General features: G+C 42.0%; 1 protein-coding gene across 4 annotated transcripts in view; it reads right to left on the bottom strand.

Annotated features, from left to right (window-relative positions):
• magi3a (membrane associated guanylate kinase, WW and PDZ domain containing 3a) overlaps positions 1-15,084 on the bottom strand; it is a 170,504-nt gene that overhangs the window by 9,236 nt on the left and 146,184 nt on the right. For all 4 annotated transcript variants that reach the window (XM_088081834.1, XM_088081835.1, XM_042491298.2 and 1 more), the window contains exons 10-17: positions 12,911-13,537; positions 8,682-8,713; positions 7,062-7,314; positions 5,836-5,930; positions 5,305-5,497; positions 3,209-3,421; positions 1,876-2,061; positions 1,627-1,720 (exon numbers count right to left, since the gene is read on the bottom strand). In XM_088081834.1, the coding sequence (XP_087937960.1) occupies positions 1,627-1,720; positions 1,876-2,061; positions 3,209-3,421; positions 5,305-5,497; positions 5,836-5,930; positions 7,062-7,314; positions 8,682-8,713; positions 12,911-13,537 (1,693 nt within the window). The remainder of the gene's footprint in view (positions 1-1,626; positions 1,721-1,875; positions 2,062-3,208; positions 3,422-5,304; positions 5,498-5,835; positions 5,931-7,061; positions 7,315-8,681; positions 8,714-12,910; positions 13,538-15,084) is intronic.

Below are 15,084 nucleotides of genomic sequence, written 5' to 3'. Positions count from 1 at the left end.
TTTCCATGTTTTTGGGACGAAATCCAGCCAATCTGCTCAAGTTTCAAAGAAAAACATTGACATCCTATAGAGGCTTTCATTTTAGATTTGAAAACTTTTAACGACACCAGCTCCTTGAGTTTAAAGCCATTCTTCAACAAATTACAGGCTGAGAGTGACGAATACCCAAAATTCCTTTTCCCAATTTCTGCCTGTCTGTTTGGGACAGACAGCATGAAGAGGTCCTGAGAACGCAATGAATACGGTCTAGTACTTTTCTGTGTGATAAAAACACAAAGGTAGTGTGGGAGCAGACCAAGAATCGCCTTACATATAAAGGCAAAGGTGTGATATTATGGGGTGCATAGCTCCTTTGCTGCTTCTTCCAAAAAGTCCACTATCATCTCCTTATTTTTGCTGACGTTCAGGAGTAGGTTGTCCTCTTCTTCTTTAAAGTAGTACTTTTCATTGTTATCTGTGATCAGGCCCACCACAGCTGTGTTGTCAGCAAACTTTGTGATGATGCTGAAGTCAGAAGTGGCTACACTGTTGTGTGTGTACAGGGAGTACAGCAGGGGACTCAAAACGCAGCCCTGGGGTGCTCCAGTGTTAACAGTGAGGGTGGAATATACTGATCCAAGATCTGTGACCAATCTCAAGGTGAAGGATTATCTGCTGTGGGGAAACTCATGTGAAATATACAAAAATATATGCACTCAGTGTGGTCCAAGGAGCTTTTTATAATCCTTCATCAGCTTGCATGTGTCATGTTAGCAGTAATGCCTGTGTGTGAGCTACAGCACGAAGAGAGAAAAGAGTAAGTCTTGTTCTCTTCCCCCTCTGCTGTGTCCAGAATGATGCACACATCGCCACGCCTTCATTACAGAAGCATGAGCCTCTTTCTCTCGCTTTCATTATGCAGCACAGACCTATGTAAATCCTTCACAGAGCCATGTTGCTTTTACAATTCATTGGACGATAACGAGGGCAGACTTTAATGCTCCGCAGAGCTCATTATAATGCCTCTGTGGGAACTTAGCCACACTGGCACACTATCTCAAGAGTCAAGGCGTTTTCAGCAGCACTGGCATGGAGAAGAGTTTACACACTCCATGCAACCTGGCTGACAGCCTCAGCTCATATCTACCCCGGGCTGACCCAGGGCACGCGTTGGAGATTAGACGGAGAGAAGAGGGTGCTGCCGAGGAATGGACGGAGGGCTAAATGAGTAAAATGGGGAACACATGCTGATAGGCAGCGAAACGGCGCGGGTGAGGGCGAGAAATTATGGCGCAGACTTGCTGCTGCAGCAATGGATTAAAAAGTCTGACACAGGTAATCTTGTTTAAAAAGAAAGATCAAAGAGGAAGTGAGACTCCCTATTAATCTGTCTCTTTTTTCTTTGCTTCGCCGTCCAAACAGTGACCACGGGGGGATTTTCTGTCCCTCTGGATAACAAGGAGACTGCGGGCCACAAGAGATGCTAATGGGCCACATTGTAGCTCAAAACCAGAGCCTGCTTTGAGAGGATTGGGGCTAATTTATGGTTCAAGTGGCAGAACCTGTATTAGACTGTCTCCAGTGGATGCTGGGAAATTTGTGTGAATGCCTGCGCTTGTTTGGGAGGATATGTGTGTATTGGTGTACCTGTCTGGATAGCTGGGAGGCTGTTGGCCCATAGCTCTGTGTTGTGCCGAAGGGCTCTGCTTGGCTGAATTTGTTCCAGATGGAGGAGCGCTGTCTGTGAAAACACAATTTTAACAACACAACTTAAAACGACACACACATCTGAAAACCTCCTTTTAAAAGTAAATCAACATTATCTGATTTCCAGAAAGTAATTAATTCTGTAAATCAGCTTCAGAGAACTAAGACTTTCTCTGTGGGCCAACCTACCGTCTTCAGGCACAACAGTGAGAGTGACAGAGTTGCCGGCTTCCTTGATGAGCTGGACGATGTCGTTGTGCGACAGCTCCATGATGGACCGGCCGTTGACAGCAGAGATTCGGTCTCCCACCTTCATCTGACCTATTCGGTCTGTAGGGCTGCCCTCGATGATGCGGCCAATCTTGTGAGGTATAACTGAAGCAGGAAAACGCAGAAAAATGACAACCTGTTTGTGCTGTTTTTTATGTTGAGCGGCACTGATTTAATAAAGCAAACATTGGAACGTCAATTTCAAATAAAGCATTGTGCAATCTTGCTGGGTTACTAGGAACCCAATCAATACATGGCTCCAATATAAAATCATGGATCATAGAGTACAGGGTATTATGTATATGGATGTATATACCCATTTACAAATCTAATTCAAGGAACTATGGTCTTAAGTTTGAAAAAACTTAAAGACACACTCGTGAAGAGACTGCAGCCGCACCAGCTGTGTGAGGCTGAACTTTGACACAGCTGTGCTTTAATGCTAAGGTCAGCATGCTAACATTTTTACAGTGGCGGTGTTTACATACTGATGCTCTACATGTTCATCATCTTAGGTTTGCATGTTAGCATGCTACCATTTGCTAATTAGCACTCAACCCGAATCCTGGTGAGTCTGAGAGGATCAGCATTTGTTTTGCAGGTATTTTATCGGAAACCAAAGACAGTAATGACCTTGATGACTGTGCTGGATTGGATGTTTGGGATCATCATAGATGTTAAAATTTATCCCGAAGGAGATTTAAATGCCACATTTTGTGGCAACCCATCCAATAGTTGTTCAGGCATTTCACTCAAAACCACAAATGTAAATGTAAACAAAAATACTGTAATAATATAAATCTTAAACTCAACAGACATACTTTGGGCAAATACCTAACAGTATGACTTTGAAATAATAAAATCAGATTTTTAAAAAAATATTCAACTTGTTATAAGTTCATAAATACCAAATGCTTGATCGTGCTCCTCAGTTTCTGAGATACAGGCATTGTCGTGTACTATATTTAGTTTTTGGTCACATGGGGTGATTGGTTTTTTTTTCTAAAATACGTAAAAATATAAGGAAAACAGTAGTATCGTGCTCAAATATACTATGATAAGAAAATGGTGGTATCTATAGTAAAGTGTAGTATAGTGCAGTACAGTACAGAACAGTATATGTCCTTATATTCATATTTCTTGAATATACCGCAGATCTCTGTTAAGTCCTCAAATTACCTCATACTTTCTATGTAATTAAAATAGCCTGATTGGTAATAAGTTGCAAGATGTATTTTTCTTTATTTCTCACCTCCAGGTGGGGGCTTGTTCTTTGATGTGAGGATGACGAAGCCGAAGCCCTCGTTGTCTTTGCGCTGCAGAGTGACGTCAAAGCACTCTGGCCGAGAGGACTGAGCTGGCTGGACGGCGTTTGGAGCCTCGCCACGAGACATCTTGGGAGAGCTGTTGACCAGGACGGATGCTACCTGCTGAGGCTGCTGACTGCTTTCCTCCTCTTCACCATCTGACAAAACACAATGCATGGAAACATGAGGGGAATTCTTGCAGTCATGCATTTTGAGCAGCATGCTTCATCGTGTCTTAAGGACACGGTCAGCTCATTACAATTCGTCACAATCAGCAACAGGACAACGTAAATGTCTATTTTGAGCAGGGGTCATTCTGATGTGGCTGACATACATTTCAACATCTGTCAAAAGATCCCTCAGATCCTCCGTCTGCAGATCCTTCCAAAAATAATCCAAAGCACAGCGGCTTTATTGAAGATACCCTTTTTTTGTTGCACACATGAAATACAAGACTGTCAACTCTACACTTGAGAGGAAAAAAAGCCCTTTACAATTTGTTATTCATAAGACAGGATGATCTACCTCAATCTCTCTTCATTGTATGTTTGTTTTGCTGAGTCCCTGTTTTGTCAGCCGGCATCAGGGAATCTCTTTCTAAAGCCCTGCTTTGAAAGCATAAAGCCTTACATGATTGATGCTTAATTTCTGCAACGTGATCAAAGCTGTTGTTGCGATACATCAAATCCAAAGTAATTTCAAAAAGTGCTGCTACCATTCATGGAGCGGTTATTTGTGGGGGTAAACAAACCTGAATGCAGTAGGGGTTTGTGCTGTTGAAAAATAAAACTCAGCATATTCTTTTTTTTCATCCTTTGAGATGTAAATCAACTCCACCAGCTGATCTAATCTCCGCTGCCCTTCACACAGCTCCCATCAGCCTCGACAGATAAACACAGCAGAGACACTTTGGCTGTTTTGTTTCTATTTTGATGGATGAAAATGCTTCATTTGTTTTCTGAGATTAAAGTAAACTAGAATTATTGCCTTGTGGTCGTCTGCCTTCATGCACCAGTTAAGTTGCGCTCACAGTTTACATCTCTGTCTGTGAAAATATGGCTTCACACAAATCTTTCCCCCGGCAACTCAGAGGATCTATACAATCAGCACATTTTCGAGATTAGTTAAATTCAGTATCCAACCAAATGTCTCCCCTTCTGTTCTTGAGAGGTGATGTTTAGTAATGGCCAGAAAAATGTTTTTGCAGAACATCATGATGTCAAAGTTTACGTCTGACCTCTCGGATAAAAAATCCTATTTGACATTTGTGTGAAATTTGAGCATATTTATTCTTGATTTACAGCCAAACGTGTTTCATGAGGACACAGTGATCATGACCTTTGACCACCAGTTTCTAATCAGTTCATTTTTAAACCCAAGTGAACGTTTGCAGCAAATTTGAAGAAATTTCCTTAAGGGGTTCTTAAGATATCACATTTACAAGAATGAGATAGATAAGGACACCCTGACCTTAACCTTTGACCTACAACCACCTAAATCCCACCAGGTCATCATTGAATTCAAGTGGATGTTTGTGCCAAATTTGAAGAAATTTCCCCAAGGGGTCTTAAGATATTGCACTCAAAGATGAGGTCACAGTGACCTTGACCCTTGACCTTATGACCACCAAAATCTAATCACTTCACTACTGAGTCCAAGTTAAAGTTTGTGCCAAATTTGAAGAAATTCGCTTCAGGTGTTTTTGAGATATCTCATTCACAAGAATGGGATGGATGGACAGACAGAAAAACCACAAATATAAAAATCCTCTTAAGAACTTTCTTTTTCTTTTCAGGAAAAAAATGTTCACATAGGTCCTAAAACTCAATTTTGGTTGAACTTCTGTTATTCAGATTTATCTGCAAAGAAGTCATCCAGAACAAATTTAAAAGGATTAGAGAAAAAATCCCAGATCAAAGCTGTTGCTCAGAGGTCCTCCTGCAGCATACTGATCCAAACAAAAAGAGTAAAAACAAGAAGCCGCGCTCAAAACCTCTCGAGCGCTTTCAGAAAAACTCTGATTGTTCAAAAGCAGACCCACCTGCGTGTGTCAGCTTCCTGCGCACTGTGAGCATGACTTGCCCCATGCGGGCTGCGTTGGTCATCAGCTCCAGCACTTGTTTGTGGGATTTGCCCTTAACTGGCACGCCATCTATACACAGCAGCTCATCCCCTGCCCGCAGGCGCCCGTCCTTCTCGGCTGCACCCAGCGGCACGATGGCGCCGATGTACACCTGTGGAGGCAACGGGATGTGAGAGAAAACAGCTTGACACACTGATCTGAGCCTGAGTGAGCACACGGATTGACTGGCATTATAGTAAATAAACAGTTGAAATCCTCTCCAGTTGCTTTGAGTATTTTGATGCCTCGTTTCCTATGTGCAAAATAGAGTTTTTATTCCCCCCTTTGTCCTAAAGCAATGCCAGACATTTCGACAATTTAACTGAATGCAGCTTAAATATTGTTTTGCTCGCCGCCTGACTGCCATTTTCAAGTGTCTGAGGGTTTGGGGTTCCAGCAGCACGCCAAGGTTTGTTGTAAACGGCTGAACCGTGCCGGGCAGCTACGTACCGGCTGATCTGGCCCCTCGCCTCCCAGGACTCTGAAGCCAAAACCCGACTCCTGGTTCCTTTTGATGAACACATCCAGGTCCTTGGTATTTGGAGCTGTGGAGAGGAGAGGAGAGGAGAGGAGAGGAGAGGTTTTATTTACAACAGAAAAGACACATTAATTATGCCCTCTGTCTGTCTGGCATGTGGGCAATGTGTGTTTTGTATAATGCAGTAATTCTATGCTGTCAATCAAGGCCGGTTATGTCTTAAATTATTTCAGCCGTAAAAGAAATATTTCATTTGAAAGCCAAAAGACATAATTTTATGATATCTTGCTTAGATATCAGAGATTTTTAGCTTTCATTTGTCTGATAAAATGTCCTAAAACAATATGAAATTATGTGCATCCACAAGTACAGTACAACTTTAAAGAGACAGTTCACCTGAAGTTCAAATATACAGAAGAAACTGAATGTTGGGTAAAAATGAAGAAATGTACGTGATGGTAAACAAATAATAATCGATGCATATTAGAGTTCCGTTATGTCGACAGCCTCAGAAAATAAATTTGCTGTTATTTTAAATGACATTAAACACGCAATAAAGTTCTGTAACTTTTCTAAAACTTCTAATGTTTTTCACATACTTATTACTTTTTCATGGCCTGGAAAATGTGATTGTGACTTTTCTAGGTTTTCCATGACCTTGGGAACCCTGAATATGATGGAACTAGACGGCACTCCACTTATGGAGCTAAAAGCTAAAACATTAGAAAGAAAACAGTTCTGACATCTGTAGATTTTCTTGAGTTACTGGATCGTGATTTCTGTAAAGACACATTGCTGTTAAGTTTTTAAAATGCATTTTTTTGGCACTTTGAGCACCACAAGCTGAGTGCCAACTTGCTCCATTATATTGGAAAGAAGGCAGACATCTCTACGGCCGATATCTCCAACACTCTGCAGCCCACACCGAAACAAACTCAACTGACAAACTGCACTACAGGTGAGAGGAGAAATATGGATTGTTGATTTTAAGGTGAATTGTCCATTTAAGGCATCAGTTAAGACTCTGGTAACTTGTGATGGGCATCCTTTCTTGAAGATACATTTTCTACCTGATGAAATAAAAGAAATATTGCTAAAAAATCAAAAGTTGCAAGACTGTGCATCCAGAATCATGTTAAATGATTGTAAATAAATAAAAAGTGTGTTTCCCTGAAAACATTCTGTCACGTCCACTTACGCTTGCTTTCCAACAAGGCCCTGGACTTGAGGTAGAGCTCAGACGCGTCCGGTTTGGGTGAAGACGAGCGCAGCGTGTTGGTGTGGTAAGGGAGCGGGTTGGGGGCCACCTCGGGCTGACCGAGGGCCTCTGTGCTGTTGATCACCTCCTGTCGCTGCGGCTGTGTGATGGGCTGGGAGATTGGGTGGGGCATCTGCTGGGGCGCGGGGTGGGGAGCCTGTTGAGGAGTCGGCTGGGATATGGGAGCCGTGCACTGAAACACAGAAAGGAGAGCCGTGATGTCGCGATGAGAAGATAAGAAGAAAGATACACTATGATTTCAGGCTGATAAATATATTAGTATGAAGCATAAAATCCACAAATGGATTCTTTTTATGACTACTGTAAATGTATTCCTGTCTCTGTATGAAAATACGCATACTTTTTTGATACTATACAGCAAGAGTACTCAACTTGCTTTGTTTAGGGGCCACTTTGCAAAGTGACAGGAGGCCAAAGGCCAATTGCAGGGGCCTCAGACATGTTTTTAAGATTTTAAGAACATGTCTTGGATTTTAGCATTCTAGGATTTTGGAATATTTCTCAGATTTTAGGGCATTTCCAGGATTTTAGGATGTTTCCAAGATTTAAAGACATTTGTAGAACTTTACGATCATTCCAGGACTTTAGGACATTTCTAGGATTTAAGGACATTTCTCATATTTTAGGACGCTTCTTAAATTTTTGGGACATTTCTCATATTTTAGGATGTTTCCAGGATTTTAAGATATTTCTAGATCTATAAGATAATTCTAGGACTTTAGGACATTTCTAGGACTTTAGCATTTTTCAAGCATTTTAGGATATTTTCCAGGATTTTAGGACAGTAGGGGCTTAGCCAGGAACTCTGTCAAGGGTTGTAGGGGATTATTTTAATGCTGTTTTATGCTCTCTGGCACCTTATGCATCCTAAAAGTACAAAAACAAATCCCAGTGTGAATCACTTTATTTTTTACTGTGAAACAGAAAATAGGTGGGGGGGCACAAGGCAGCCAGTCAGGGCCAGATTCAGCCCACGGGCCATAAGTTGAGTATTACTGCCATACATACTGTTTTTATGCCACTAATGTCTTCAGTGCTAATGTAGCTGAGGCAGGAGAACGTGTTTAAGGTGGTCTTACTCCCCAGAATGAAAATCTCAACTACTGCACAAGTCTTAATTTTTAAAAATAGTGAAACCACACATTATAATTCAGTGTTGAACCAATAAAACAGTATGAGTAAGCCTGTTGCTGCCTCAGCTCCTCTCTATTTTAAGAGTGCGGCATGGAGGAGCAGCGCAGGAACAAGCTGTTGAACATGGCATATCATCTTAAACACCCATACGCAGAGGGATGTTAAGTTGCTGTTTGCCAGGAGCCAGCATATTTACCCACATGCAGCTCCAGAAATAACAGCCTGGCTAATGTGGGCTCACTGAATAATGTAGCTAACAACAGCTTCCACAGCACACACACACTGAGTGGTGCTTGCGGGTAACCAAGTTAAAACCTTTTTCTTTTGAATAATTCAGCGGCAGTTTTATCATCAGGGTTTGTTTCGTGCCGTGAAATGGAAGAAACGTTGCAAAGATCAACTTACTGGTTTTAGCGATTTCACAGGAGACGTCTGACCTGCAAACAGAGAGGCAGAGGGAGACGTTAAATCCAATTTATTAAGAAAACAAACATCTTTTCAAACATACAGCTTAAAAGCTTTAAGGATGAGCCGTACTTTGCATCTTTATTCACTCCACTGACCTGTTGAACTTTAATGCTAGAGCATCACATTACACTCACAAATAAAGGTGCTAACTAGAACCATACAGGGTTCTTCAGCTTGTACCTATAGGAAGAACCTTTTTAGGCTCCTGGTTGATTATTTTACAACAGTACCACCTGAAACCCTTTCAGAGAGCTCCATCTACAACCCAAAATAAAGGGCTTTACCCAGAACCCCCAATATTACCCATTTTACACCAACGTGGGACTGTTAAGGCTTCAGTTTTTGCACCTAATTTTGAACCATTCAGGGCATTTCAACCAAAAAAAAACTGGTTCTGAACCTGAAAAGTTCGGAAACCAATTTAAGAACCAGAGCTAGTATGATGAAAAAGCGGTATTTGAGTTTCTACAGAGAACCTTTTAATGGTGTAATGGTTTCACCCAGTACCCTTTCTGGGGCTTCTTTCTAAAACCTTTCTACTTCTAAATTCAGAGGTTTTCATCTAGAATCCATCAGCAGGGCTCTAAAAATAGTAATTTACTACATTATTCGTAAATCTCTCACCCACTAATCATAGTTTTAGTTTAACAGGCCAGCCTGGGGCCACGTCCAAGAGTTTTGGCCTTCATGAGGCTCCTAAATGGCTGACGTCGGCCAGTGTGAACCACAACAATCATGGTTCATAATCATGTTTTTAGGGGGTGGAGATTTCGTGAAATCTCTGCTATTAGAGATTTTACTATTTCAATGAAACAGTAAGGTTGGAAACCGAAACTCAGTTTCAAATTAACACCAAATATAATAGGCAAAGAACCAGTTACCCCCAAAAAAGAAGAATTTTTGGCAGACCATGTGGTATTGTATGGCACAAATATATCAACTATGGCAGAGCATAAGAACAATGAACTGATAAAGGTGATTCCAAATTCATCTACACTGAAGAACAGCATTGAAACATGGGTAACAAATTTAATATTTTATGGAGAGGATCTCCTTACACCCATGCTTTCAACAATCTTTGAAAAACTCTTTCTCCTAAAAAAGGCTCTTTGGATTTAAAGTGTTTTCAAATAATCCTTGAAGAACCAAAAGGCATTTTTTGTAAACTCGCCAAAGTTTTGCATTTCAAATAGCATAAATGATATGAACCTTTTGGTTTGAAAAAAAGTCCAAAAGTGCATATAACATAAAAAAAACACTGCACATAATCTTAATCATTTCTCACAGAAGAATATATGAATAACTCAATTTTGACAAAAATGTCAGATAGAGACAACCTTATAATTCTGAGGTAAGAAAATGTCTGTGGGCAGAACCTCTGACCTTCAGGAAGAACGCCTCTGTAACCCTTATTTCTCAGAGCGTACACCCTCTCCTACTTCTTATGCGGACACACTCTGCACCTTGTTCTTTGTCACTTAGTAATATTACCCTTAAGGGTTTTGCAGCTGCTGTTTAATACCTCGCTGAGCTTTCCTCTCTGTCAGTGAGTCACACTGTAATCCAACCAGTAGGGGCCAGTATACTCCAGTAGCAAAAATGGTTTACATGTCACCGCAGGATGGGAGACACAGAGGTGACCCTAGGCCATGAGAAACATGCACTCCTCTGGGTTAAACCTGCCAGCTGTTTGCTCCACTGCTTACTCAGTCTGCAGCTTTAATAATTGCATGAATGTCATCAGCAGAATTAAATAAAACGATTTAATGAGTGTGCGCTGGTGTCGGAGAAATGACTCTGTAATAATACGTTTATTTATTCATTTAATTCCTTTTCAAATACAAGTGACGCAAAACCACTGATGGTATCTCCCTGCTCATTTGATAGCACCGGCGCTGAGTGCAGTACACATCCCACGGGGAAGGGTACTGTGTCTCATTTCCAGATTTAAATCCAGAACAGGGATCAGGGCCAAATAATTTCCTGTTTCATTTCTCTCTGCTGCTGTCATCGGAAGCGAGTTGTAGCCGCTGGCTGGGAGCAAAGCCTAACCTAATCCTGGTTTATGGGTGACTTGAGGGAAGCCCTGCAGCGATGCTCCTTTTAGTCCTGGAAAGCTGTGATCTCCTGCCCCTTTGTAAGCACTAACACACACACAAACACTGCATATGCACATGTAACGAAAAAATACATATAAGGCTGGCATAAAGGGGCATAGAGTTGATAACAGCACACACACAGACACACAGGACAAGCCCCTGGAGCTCAGCGCAGAGCCCAGCTGAGTGCATCTGATATGTGGGTGCAACACTGATCTCTTGAATCTAGGCTACTGCACTGCAGTAAAGGCGAAAAGGAACAAGCCCTTCAAATCGGTGCGAGCCTGAAGTAAGAGGAAGGACAATCATTACCCACCATGCTCTGGCTCTACTCCCTTTCCATCTCTTTCTCTCTGAGCAGCAAGTGAATCACTGAGACTGCCATCTCTCCTCGCCTTCCCAGCACGGCTCACCATGTGACTAAGCATGACTTCCTCCCTGTTTGGGAAGGTGCACTGTGGGTGATGCGGAGTTGGTGCGGAGCGGAGCGTGAAATTACTTTATTCAACATTGGGAGAATTTGTGTGTCCAAGCAATACCTCCAGAAAACCACGATGCAACCTGTTGTTTATGAATGAAAACATACTATGTGCTACACTAGATCTCGCCTTGACGGAGTAGACCTTTGTCAACAGTTGTATAATCATGTTTATTTCTCTCTTAAAATAGTGTTTCGCTGCTTGAAAGATGGCGTCTTCATAAAACTGGGCTGTATATGGAGTAGAAATTCACAATTACTTTTGACATTGGCGCTACATGACCAAAGAAAATAGAAAAAAGGCTGTGGCATTTGCTTTTTCTAAATTGTATATCGACAGAATAATTGTAATTCCATACTGGTATTTCAGTTGTGCAAAGAACAGTTAGTCAAGGCCGACTAAAAAAGCTGATGCTTAGTTAGTGGTTGAGTTTACTCAACAGCTAAGTGACATTTTCACACTTGTTTTCTTCACTTGTTTTTTACAAATAAATACATGTATTAAAAAGCATCCGTGATTGTTGCATCTAATGTATTATTACTCTGATATTAAAATGGCATTAATTTTGGTGCAGAGTGCATTATGACTTGTGACTTGACTTGCGATATGTCAAACTTGACTTGGGACTTACTTGTGACTTGAAAGACAATGACTTGGTTCCACCTCTGCAATTTAGGTGTAAATACATGAGAGCAATGCAAAACACCTTGTCAAATTCCTTGTATGTTTACTGTACTCGGCCAAATAAAGTTATTCTGATTCTGAAGAGGCTTAAAACCTACAACCACAAGAATGCACTTTGCTGCACCGGACCAATAAACGCTCCCACTGGTGGATGAATTTGGGTTTCCTGTTTGGCAACAATATGGCTGCCGGTTGGTTTCAATCTTGTATTACAGCTAAACAGTAAGCTAAAATATGTTTCTGAGAACCCTTTAGGTAAGAAATAGGCAACAAAATAACAAAATCTCGGTTTATATTTGATCAACAGTGCTAAGGTTTACTGTTTTGGTCTTAGTTTGGTCCTAATTTGAGAGAGAGAGGGCGGCTCTCTCTCAATCTGCTTCTATTTCCTTTGTGTCCTGATGCAAAAGGACAATATGTAGTTTGAGCAAAAGCGCCACAGCCAGTGAAAATCTGCAGGATGACGCGATTTTGAGCTGCGAGATGAGCAGTAGTTCATTAACACTCATTAGCCACACCGTTTTGATACAAAAGTAGTTTAAAATCAGCAAAGTATCCCTTAAAGAAATCAACTTCTAATGCAGGCGGGCGGGCTTCTCACATCTGTTGATTCACTCATTGTTTTGTTGCGAGAGTAAAAGAGCGACAGACTACAGGTGACACAAAGCTGAGTGGGGAATTAAATGATTTCAGAAGTGTGGGACTCAAAGCTCCAGACTATCTCTGCGCACTAACACCTGTTTGCTGTCTGAACAGTAACTGAGTAGATTAATACAGACAGCAGCGAGTTAACAAAAGAGATGTCACAGCGTCAGCACTGTAACCCCGCCAGCTGCGGCACACCTCTGAGGATTAGCTCAGTGTTGCAGGATTTACCTGCAGCTGCTCATTTCTGCCGACTCACCTCCTCTAAGCACCAGCACGTTGACCTCGCTGCCCACTGGCAGGTCTTTGAGGATGTCCACCACCTGGGAGTGGCTCAGCGTCTGGACGTTCTGTCGGTTGATCTCCTTGATGACATCGCCTTTCAGCAGGCCGCGGCACCACTGAGCGTCCAAGATCATCTTCACCTTCTGACCAAGGGGGCAATCTGCGATGGCGAAGCCGAAACCTCCGGGACCTTTCACCAGGGGGACGCTCACCAGCTCCGGCTGTAACAGAGTGGGATCTGGGCCGTCTTGGTTGGGGACGTGAGGGATGTGGTGGTGGTGTTGGTGAGGATGGTGGTGGTGACGTCCTCCGTTGGTCATGGGCAGGACTGCGGCAGTCTGTCTGGAGAGGGTTCCTCCGTCTGGGAGTGTGTAGTGGGGCTCCTGCGGCGTGGAGGTGGAGGGGGACGGGGAAGTGTCCTTGGAGGTGGAGAGGCCTCCTGATGCCTCCTCACTGCTGCTGGAGTCCTCGGGCAGCGGGTAGCCCCGACACAGGACCATGTCCACGTACTGGTTGATGGGGATGGACTGGAACATTTGCACCACATCAGCGTGAGTCTTCCCCAACACGCACGCCCCGTTGATGTCCACGATCACATCACCTAAAACAACAAACAGCTTTTTAGGACCAGACAGACCGAAATAAAGGATGGCAACGAAGGCCGATTGTTGCGTCGCCTTATGTAACCTGAGTCTCAACCAAAAAGTTGCACTTGAACACACTGCAAAGACCACATCTTTGTTGACTCAGTGTTTTATCACAATGTGATAACCGTCCAAGACCTGAGTACTAAATAATTGTACTAATTAATTCAAGATGCAAGAAAACCTCCAGAACAATTAACACTGAAGAAATCCTAACCATAAGCTCTCGCTTGGCACACAGGAGAAGTTTCAGCTGCTTGCAAACTGCAATCTTCACAGCGAGATGCCACTAAATCCTCCATATCCTCGACACCGTTTCTTTAAGAAGCCAGAATCAGAGAATTTTACCTTTATTTCTTTAAAAGATTACTCAAACCGACTAATCTATTACCAAATTAGTTGGTGATTAATTTAATAGTTGTAACTAATCGATAAATCGTTGCAAGTCTCCACCACACAAAGGAAAAATCTAAAGACATGCAGTACTGATGAGGCCGATGACACAATAAATGAAATAACTGTCTATCTGGACTGCAAACTTCAAGTGAAATCTCTATCTGTTTCTCCTTCTGCTCTTCCGACCCTTGATAAAACTCATAGACGTTAATGGGGATGGAGAGAGCGAGCGAGAGTATAAAATAGAACAAGATCACTGACATGCCGCTCTCTCCTTCCTCCTTTCATCTCCGTGTATGGGGGGGTGACTCTCAGCACCCCTGGCCCGGCTGAGATATAGACCTGGATAGCCGGCTGAATTGCTGACTGGCCAGTTGGCTAAAAGCCCAGTGGTGGATTCAGCCCACCTACACAATCAATACCCTCTCCTACAGCAGCAAACACAGCGAAGGTTTCACTCTGAAATGAGCTCCATATCTCGATGTAGCGCCTGTTCAGAACCCACTACACGCACCTCTAATGACTTATCTAACGACTCAGCATCCATAAAATAATACTGATAATGTAGGTAAAAGACTAGAGTGGATGAAAGTTACAATATTCAACACTTGTCATGAATAAAAGCTCCGGGCGTGCCGTCAGAAAGTCTTGATTCCAGAAGAATCTCACTTGCAGTTACAGTTCAGTTCTCGCAATAAAATTAATTACATTCATTTCTTTGGTATAATCAATTATCCTCCATCTCAGGGGAAATAAAACATTGAAAATAATTACTCTCTCTGTTCTACGTTCATGTTGATTCTCGGCGGCAGCGGCAGCAGAGGCATCAGTGTGTCTGTAAAAGCATTCGATGCAATCAATATAACTGTAATGTGAAACCTGAAGCACTTCAATAACAGTAATTCAAATTAGTGCTGGCATTATATTAGATTTTCACTACGAGATTATCATGGTCAAAAGAGGTCAGGAAAACAATATTATCACAGTAACTATCGAAAATTCAAAAAATGAATAGATAGATAGATAACTGAATGAATAAATAATTATTTTTTAAAAAATGAAATAAAAAAAAACAATGCCATCCTTAAAGTTCATCTTTATCTTTGTT

Source organism: Plectropomus leopardus, chromosome 9 (genome assembly GCF_026936395.1).
Source record: "Plectropomus leopardus strain MGB_pleo_1.0 chromosome 9, ASM2693639v1, whole genome shotgun sequence".
NCBI classification, from domain to species: Eukaryota; Metazoa; Chordata; class Actinopteri; order Perciformes; family Serranidae; genus Plectropomus; species Plectropomus leopardus.
The sequence above is the reverse complement of the archived record's forward strand: the minus strand, read 5'-3'. Positions and strand labels throughout refer to the sequence as shown.